The sequence below is a fragment of the Tachysurus fulvidraco genome, chromosome 12 (genome assembly GCF_022655615.1).
Source record: "Tachysurus fulvidraco isolate hzauxx_2018 chromosome 12, HZAU_PFXX_2.0, whole genome shotgun sequence".
Classification (NCBI taxonomy): Eukaryota; Metazoa; Chordata; class Actinopteri; order Siluriformes; family Bagridae; genus Tachysurus; species Tachysurus fulvidraco.
Window position 1 is genome coordinate 2,973,108 of NC_062529.1, and position 8,769 is coordinate 2,981,876.

At 37.5% G+C, this 8,769-nt stretch overlaps 1 protein-coding gene across 1 annotated transcript; it reads left to right on the forward strand.

The window, feature by feature from the left end:
* The first annotated feature begins 3,522 nt into the window (after positions 1-3,522).
* Positions 3,523-8,601, forward strand: manea (mannosidase, endo-alpha). The gene is made up of 5 exons (XM_027159601.2): positions 3,523-3,668; positions 5,143-5,756; positions 5,874-5,983; positions 6,207-6,283; positions 7,825-8,601. Exons 2-5 carry the CDS (start codon positions 5,249-5,251, stop codon positions 8,459-8,461), a joined length of 1,332 nt encoding a protein of 443 aa, XP_027015402.1. The 5' UTR covers positions 3,523-3,668; positions 5,143-5,248; the 3' UTR covers positions 8,462-8,601.
* The last annotated feature ends 168 nt before the right edge of the window (positions 8,602-8,769 follow it).

An 8,769-nucleotide genomic window follows, 5' to 3' on the forward strand; every position in this document is an offset into this window, starting at 1 on the left:
TGTAAACAACTGAGATATTTCACACGTAAACAGTAAAGTTTACAGTAAAGTAAAGAAACAATAAAAGTTAGCATTAGCAGCATGTATTTAGCATTGTGCTAAATATATATATACTGTATATATAATTACTAAGGCAAACATTTTTTTTTCAAGCTCACTTATAGTTCCTTCACCTTTCTTTGTCTTAGTGCTCAGTTGTTGTACCTGAAGTCTATATTTAGCAACTCCACCGCTATAATAAGGCTAAAATGACAGATTTGGGTTTTCAGAGACACCATTTTATGTCCCTAACCGGCCTTTTATTTCTCAAAAAACTAAAGTGAGGCTCATCTGTAAGACAGGAGGTCATGTCTTTCACATCATCATCATCATCACCACCACCACCACCACCATCATCATCATCAGGAGCATCTGTGTCTGGAGACCTACATAGCTCTCGATCGGGCAGAAAAGCTTTCTGAAAGAGCACAGAAAAAAAAATTACTACATGTACCGCAAAGCAAAGGTGAAAGACATTCGAACGCATGGAAAAGAGTCCTTCGTAACAAAGACAGTCCTTTATTTATTTATTTATTTATTTATTTATTTATTTATTTATTTATTTATTTATTTATTTATATTTTTATGGGAGAATGTCTTCGCTGTCTATTATAGGTTATGAATAACCTCCGCCAAAATTCATTCAGTGCTTCTCATAGAAATATTCCAGCAGTTCAACAGAAAAAAACTGCATTATAGAAATTTCTGAAAGATCCTGGGAAGAAGAAATGTACATTTTTTTTTTCATTTATTTCCCTTTTTTTTATTATATTGGCTCAAGGGGCCACTTTAAAAATACAACCCAATTACAACACAAGTTCTAAAATAATATGAATCTTTTCAAATGAATCATTTGTATGTACTCTAATAGACTTAAAAACACTATAACTGATTTGACAGCAATATAAAGCAAGGAAACCTTGTAAAAAAAATGACATATTGTTGTCTATGTTGGATTAATACATTTTTCTTAGATTAAATATCTAAAATTCAAATAGGAAAAATGCATTTCTATGATTTACCAGGGCTGAATGGGATCAATGGGTAGAATCAGCTTATATTATTTTACCACATGCATAATAATAATAATAATAATAATAATAATAATAATAATAATAATAATAATAATAATAATAATGCATTTTATTTCATGGCACCTTTCAGAACACCCAAGGTCACCTTACAAGGAATATACAGGTCGCTGTGTATGAAATCACGTTGCGTCTTGAGCTATAAACTGCAATAGTGGACAGTTAAATCAAGTGACCTTGTGGACAAATAGGTCAGTAAGAAGACAAGGCTTCCTAGTCCAAGCCCATGCTGCACCACTGGAGGCTCGTCGTCATCATCATTGATCGGTTACAGAATTTCGAGACGGTTTAAAATGGCCTCTGCTATGCATTAAGACTATTAACTTGTGTTAGTCGTGTCTTGAAAGCCCTTCAGTATGAGCTGAAATTATACAGATTAAAGAGAATTTTAATGGGTTTCACCACAGTGCTCACTAATAGTGATATACTAATGGATATAATTATCCTCAAATGAAACTAGTCAGTAATCACTCTGATCAGAAACACACACACACACACACACACACACACACACACACACACACACACACACACACACACACACTTACATTCACACATATGCACTGAACTGAATTATGTCAAGTACAGCCAATCACCCCAATCAAACTCTTGAAGTGGGTACGTGTGTGTGTGTGTGTGTGTGTGTGTGTGTGTGTGTGTGTGTGTGTGTGTGTGTGTGTGTTCTGCCAAATGAAGTCTTGCAGTAAGAAAGATTTAAGAAGATTGGTCCCCATGCCTATTGCCATGGCAACGCTCATGTCTGCTCATCTTCCAAGAATCGACAGAAATAAACTCGTATCTGCAGTGAGTCAGTGATTTAAAATAAATGAAAATGGAGTGTATACTACACTGCTCCTGCTTCTAGAGTCTGGTGTGTAAGGCATGATCAATAAAAATACCCAATCATACTGTACATCCTGAGAGACTGAAACCAGCAGCATCTTAAGTGCTGTGTTGGACCAGGGTCAGGATAAGAGAATGTGCTTGGTGGATTTGAGAATGTGTATGGATTGCATGTATGGATCAGAACAAAATAAGCATCAGAAAATAAACATTTATTTGGTGTCTAAAGACCTTAAATGAGTCAAAGTCATAAGTGGTTCTTGCTTGAAGAGTCAAACAGCCTAAGAGCCTAATTTCCAATTTTTTTTCAATTACCAAATACACTAATGACGTCCACCCTGAGTGGCTCTGTCACCTTAAGGCTTTCTTTCTTTGGGGTTTTGCTTCATCACCAACTGACAACTGTGACCAAGCAGTTTAGGAACTAGTCCTGAATTCAAGACCGTCTAGTCTCGTATGACCTTAAGTCTGAAAATTTCTGTTTTGTCTGATTCCTAGGATCTACATTTTTCTCCAATAGCTGCTAAACCTATTGTTGAGTCCACATACACTCTAGTATTTCGGCACGCGATATTATTGAACATACAGTATTTACACCGGTTGGTGCTGTTTCTGTTTATTGTCTTTTGTGTATTTTTTGTATTATTGTCTTGTAACTTTTCGTCTGCACTGTCTTTTGTCCTGCACTGTTTTGTCTTGTGTCCTGCACTGTTTGTCCCAGGTTGCACAGTTGCACTTTATGTGGCTAGGACTACTTAATAAGTCCTTATAGCTCTGTCTTTGTTTTATGTAGCGCCACAATCCTGGAGAAACGTTGTCTCATTTCACTGTGTACTGCAACAGCTATATGTGGTTGAAATGACAATAAAAGCTTCACATACTATACGGTGACCCCAAATACATACTAACCAAATTAGGCCAGACCTTTTCCTGTATTTAAAAAAAAAACAAAAAACATATGAATGAATCTAAGATATATTTGATTATCACAAATGGTTTAATAATATCATGTATATTAATACCATCTGCAATCTAAATCAATTTTAATTTAGGAAAATAAAGTCAAATCTCATGTAAATTTGACCACTGACACTACAACAAATGATAACGTGTTTAAAAAAAAAGAAGGAAAAATAAATAAATAAATAAATAAACAAATAAATAAATACTTTTAAGTTAATTATTCCCACTCAAATGATCCATGGTGATTTACATGACTCATTACATTTTTAATGAAGGAACCGACTCTTCGAATTGAATCACAACCACAAGTCAAACGGCACGAGAATGAATTTAGGTGGATGTCTATGTGCCTGCTTTACAAAAGTATACGTAAATATGCATAGCAGTATTTAAAAACACAAAACAAAGTTTAACACGAATACGTAAAAAAGACAATAAAAATAATACTGGTTGAAAAATTCACTGTTAGCGTATCGCTAGTGTCACGGATATTGTTTTAAACAGGCGATTACGATAGCTTCTAAAAAGGTCCCTGAGGGCCGTAGTCCAAATAGACCCATCCTTCCTACCTACTAGTGCACTCGGTGCGTTCTGAGACGGTGACGTTTGTAGACTTTTTAGTGCCCTAGATATTAAAATCGCATCTGTTTGTAATCAGGCTGATTCTTCCAGGTAAACATTGCTAACCTTACTGTTAACTAGAGCACAAGACTTGCCGAAATGTAACTGCAGGTAGTTTTACTCTTGTTGTTGTTTATTGCTTATTAATTACTAAATATTTCATCATCTATTAATTTATTGTTTGTTGTGCCTTCGTTCGTCATTTGGCAATGTTAGACCCAGCTTAGCATTATGATATTATTTAAAATAAGATTAAAAATTCCATTTTTTTGGCCACAAAATACAATTTTAGATAAGATTTATTATGCAATATATTTTTATATATTGTCAGAATTATTATTATTATATATTATTGTTTTGATCTTCTACACTGTTCCATTAAACTGTTCTGATTAAAAATATTATATATATATTATAATATATATGTATACATGAATAAAAAAATTAATTATAAATACAAATTATTATTATTATAAATAAAATATAAATTTATAAATTAGATTATAATATATTACAATACAAATATTTACAAATTAAGTTGTAAATATTAATAAAATATAAATGTATATATTGTATATATAAATTATTATATAATACAATATATAATATATAAATCCCAATGTTCCTAATAAAAATGTCATGCACTTTAGATGGCTGTCAAGGATAAAAATCCTGTTAATAATTAGCAAAGTCCAAACAACCAGTTTAATGAACTCAGGAAAACTCAGTCTGTAACTTTTCTTAATGTAATCAGAGAAGCACCGTAAAAGATTTGTATTGCATTAACTTGTCAGTTTGTCTTGCCGGCCATGAGAACTAAAAAGTGGTCGTCTTTCTAACGACTGCATACTAGGAACCTTGGAGATGCTCTGACGAAGTCATCTAGTCTTAAACTTGTTCATTTTCCCTGCTTCCAAAAAATAAACTTTAAGAACTGACTGTTCACTTTGTGCCCCCTTCAAATCACCCCATAGACATATAGTTGGATTCAGGCCTGGGCTTCTGCTTGATCGTTCAAAATCTTTGGTCTTTTATTGGTTAAGCTGTTCCTTTGTTGATTTGAATGTATTGTCTATCTTAAGCTTACTAGCAGACAACTGAAGTTTTTGCGCTAAAATCGAGCTATTCTGTCTATTCATCGTTCCCTCCAGTGCTGGCTATTAAAAAAATAAATAAATAAAGCAGCACTAAAGCATGATGCGACCATCATCATGCTTCACTGTGGTTATGGAGTTATTTTGTTGATTTTCTATGCCGCAAACAGGGATCGTCAGACCAATACGCATTTCGCCACATGGTTTGGGGTGATTTTAGCTATTTATTTGTTTGTTTGTTTGTTTTTAAAAAGTTTTTTGCATTGCATTTCAAAGACAATGAATAAAACTTGGCCATGAAATGAAACCAGAGTTGGTGTGTGGCTCAGTTAGAAACGAGCGATCCAGAAGATCCAAAAAATGTTGAAAAGATGATAAGGAAGCAGCATTTAGAAGGGAATAATAAAAGCAGTTATGGTTAGTGAGGAGAGATGTGTGAAGTCTTACGCAATGTGTCTTTAGTCAACAGCAACTTTCTTGTATTTCATTAGGAATGAACAACATGACTGAGAAAAGACTTCAGGACACAGAGGTCAGAAATAGTGCGGACCTACTGACCGAGCTGTCTGTGAAAATAAGAGGCTGCTTTCTTGGAGAATGACGCGATTCCAGCGCAAAATATGCCTCGCCTTGACCATACTGGCCCTGTTCATATTGGTCGTTCTGAAAATCCTGTCTCCGGATGATAGGATACCGGCGGACGGCACCGGACTCGAATTCGTTCCTCAAGAAGATCACGTTGATGGTGGTGGCGTTGATGCCGAGGTTCACGTCATGCCTGAAACCAACGTGATTAAAAAACCGTGGGTGGAAAAAGTTTTCAATAGAAGCGTCGCAGATGAAGATTTTCCTCCACCAAATTACAACCTGCACGTGTTTTACTACACGTGGTACGGAAACCCTCGCTACGACGGGAAGTTCATACACTGGAATCATCCTCTCCTTCCACACTGGAACCCCAAAATAGTGCCGGAATACGCAACAGGAACACACACGCCTCCAGACGACATCGGGGCCAGTTTCTACCCCGCCTTAGGCCCGTATAGCTCTCGCGACCCTTCTGTTATAGAGGCTCATATGCAGCAGCTACGCACAGCAGCCATAGGTGAGATTGAACTCACCTTTTCGTGACACTTCTTTCCAATGTTCTTTAAAAGACATGCACTTGTATGCACTTCCCCAGTGTAACAGCTAGAACACATTATTTCTAATGCCCCTTCAGGTGTCTTGGCAGTGTCCTGGTACCCCCCTGGCATGAAGGACGATAACGGCGAACCGACCGAAAGCATCGTACCTTTGATTCTGGAAGTAGCCGCAAAGTACAAAGTGAAGGTAGAAGTGTTTATAATTTTATTTTATTTTTTATACTTAACATTTTAATTAATGCTTCCTCATGATCTAGAGATAATATATAAGATAATACTTTCATTTTCTTTAGACTTTATTTTTATAGCACAACTGTAATTGACACAATACTCTATATGATTGAGTGAGTATTTGACATAAATTTGAATCTGCTGATTTTTTAAATTTTTTACCCCCTCTCTTTTCCCAGGTGGTGTTTCATATCGAGCCGTACAAAGGACGGGATGACAAGAGCGTCCTTGATAACATTAAATACATTATTGACAAGTGAGTATTACATTTGAGTTTACATTTCCAGCATTTACGTAGCAGACGCTCTTATCCAGAGCGACTTACATTTCTGCCTCATTTTTTTTTTTATACAACTGATTAACTGAGGGTTAAGGGCCTTGCTCAGGGGCCCAGAAGTGGCAGCCTGGTGGACTTGGGAATCGAACTCACAACCTTTCAAGCGATAATCCAGCACCGTAACCACCAGGCTGCCACATTTAAACTAACGTGCTGAACGGAGCAGGCTGAGAAACCACTGGTTGTTCCAACCACTTTTTGGTTTGTCACTCAGTGTATAAGCAAAAAATAAATAAATAAATAAATAAAATTGAAATGAAATTAGTTCTCTGTTGCAGTTCTCTTATAAAATCTTATGATCACTTCCCCAAGAAATTGAGGGTCCCACTGATACAAAATGCTCCATAATTCTCCGGTAGAAACAAGCAAAACCCGGTCGTCTTTAAAAACACAGAGAACCCGGCTGTATTTCGGAGATTCTTGTCTTATTATTTTATTTTTATTTTTTTGACAATTAGATTCAATTCTCCTCTATTAACCAAACCACAGCTCTTCCAATGGCATCTTCGATAGCACCGCGTTACGTTCACGACACGATGCTTCACTGAATAATAACTGCACATCTGCAGGTGCACAAACAGATTGTTATATTCATCTGATTATGTGATTCGGAACCAGACACAGAGTTTCCGCTACGTCGAGCAGAGCGGAGGAAGCAGCATGTGATGTGTGGTTTTATTCAGTTTAGAGTTTTTTTTCTTAGCGCTCTACACTACAGTCTAGACAGAGCAGAGAAAAAAAGCAAACTTGCTGTCTATATAAAAAAAACAGGAAGAACACTGAAGCAAGAGAAATACCACAGACACCACAGAAAATAAATGAAACGACAAACATTATCATGCAGTAGCTTTCAGAGATTAATTGTGCACATAAATAAAGATTTTTTTTTTCCTTTAATAACCTGCCAAGTGTTTGATTCCTTAAGTGTTACACTACAAAATACAGCGTCTTATAGGGCCTTTTTACACCTGGTCACTTCGTGTGTTGTCTCTGATCCGATAGCTATCTGATTTGTTAAAACTGTACCATTTACATCAGGCCACATAATCGCGTCTCGGCGGATCGGATATCGATCCGGTCTTTCTACTCCCGTCCAATATGCTAATATATTTTACCTCATTTCCGGGGTAATTGAAATGGAACGCGCTTTGGTGTGTGCACTTTTCAGAACGCAGTCAAAAAGTATTTACTGTTTGCTGCGTTTTCAACTTTGCAACCCGGATGTGGCTTGAACAACCACATGCATTTACACCTGTCCAGTTTCATCTGAAATGCGTCCCAGACCACCTCCTGAAGGGGTTTGTACCATCGGATTTATATCCGTCTCGAAAACGTTACAGAATGCATTTAGACCTGGTCTTTTTACCATCTGATAGCTATCTGATCACAGAAAACGCATGAAGTGACCAGGTGTAAAAAGATCCATAATTCACCTCGAGTGTTTTTTTTATCTGCTGTAGGTACGGAGACCATTCTGCTTTTTTCAGATACAAGTCCAGCAGCGGAAAGCTTCTCCCATTGTTCTATATTTACGACTCCTATTTACAAAGTCCAGCTGTCTGGGCACAGCTGCTGAAGAGCACCGGGACGAGAAGCATCAGAAACACGGCATACGACGCCATCTTTATCGCTCTGCTGGTGGAGGAGAAGCACACACACGAAGTTCTGTCCGCCGGCTTCGACGGCGTCTACACGTACTTTGCGACTAATAGCTTTTCCTACGGCTCCACTCAAAGGAACTGGAGATCCATTAAGGCTTTCTGTGATAGCAACAATCTGATTTTTATCCCTAGCGTAGGACCAGGTTATATCGACACCAGCATCCGGCCGTGGAACGGTCCGAACACGCGGAACCGCATCAACGGCAAGTATTACGAGACGTCTCTGAGAGCGGCGCTGGAGATCAGGCCCGAGATCATCTCTGTGACTTCGTTTAACGAGTGGCACGAAGGAACTCAGATCGAAACGGCCATTCCTAAAACGAGAGGCCAGACCGCTTACTTGGATTATCTTCCCTACAAACCGACGGTGTATTTAGACATCACGCGCAGGTGGGCGGAGAAATTCAGAAAAGAGCAAGAGCAACGACCGCAGTGACTCGCTGGATGATGTGACTCGCAGAGGAACATCCCTCGAACGTCCTTACGTCTATGGGACATATCAATACATCAGTTATTTTTATTGTTATCTGAAATATCATGAATGTCCTGTTGTGAAAATAAAGAAAGTTTCACGGATCGCTTTTGATTGGTGTGTTCATTTTTGATTCAGTTGCATTTGAATATGTTGACGCCCACATTTGAATATGTTGACGCCCACATTTGAATATGTTGACGCCCACATTTGAATATGTTGACGCCCACATTTGAATATGTTGACGCCTACATTTGAATATGTTGACGCCC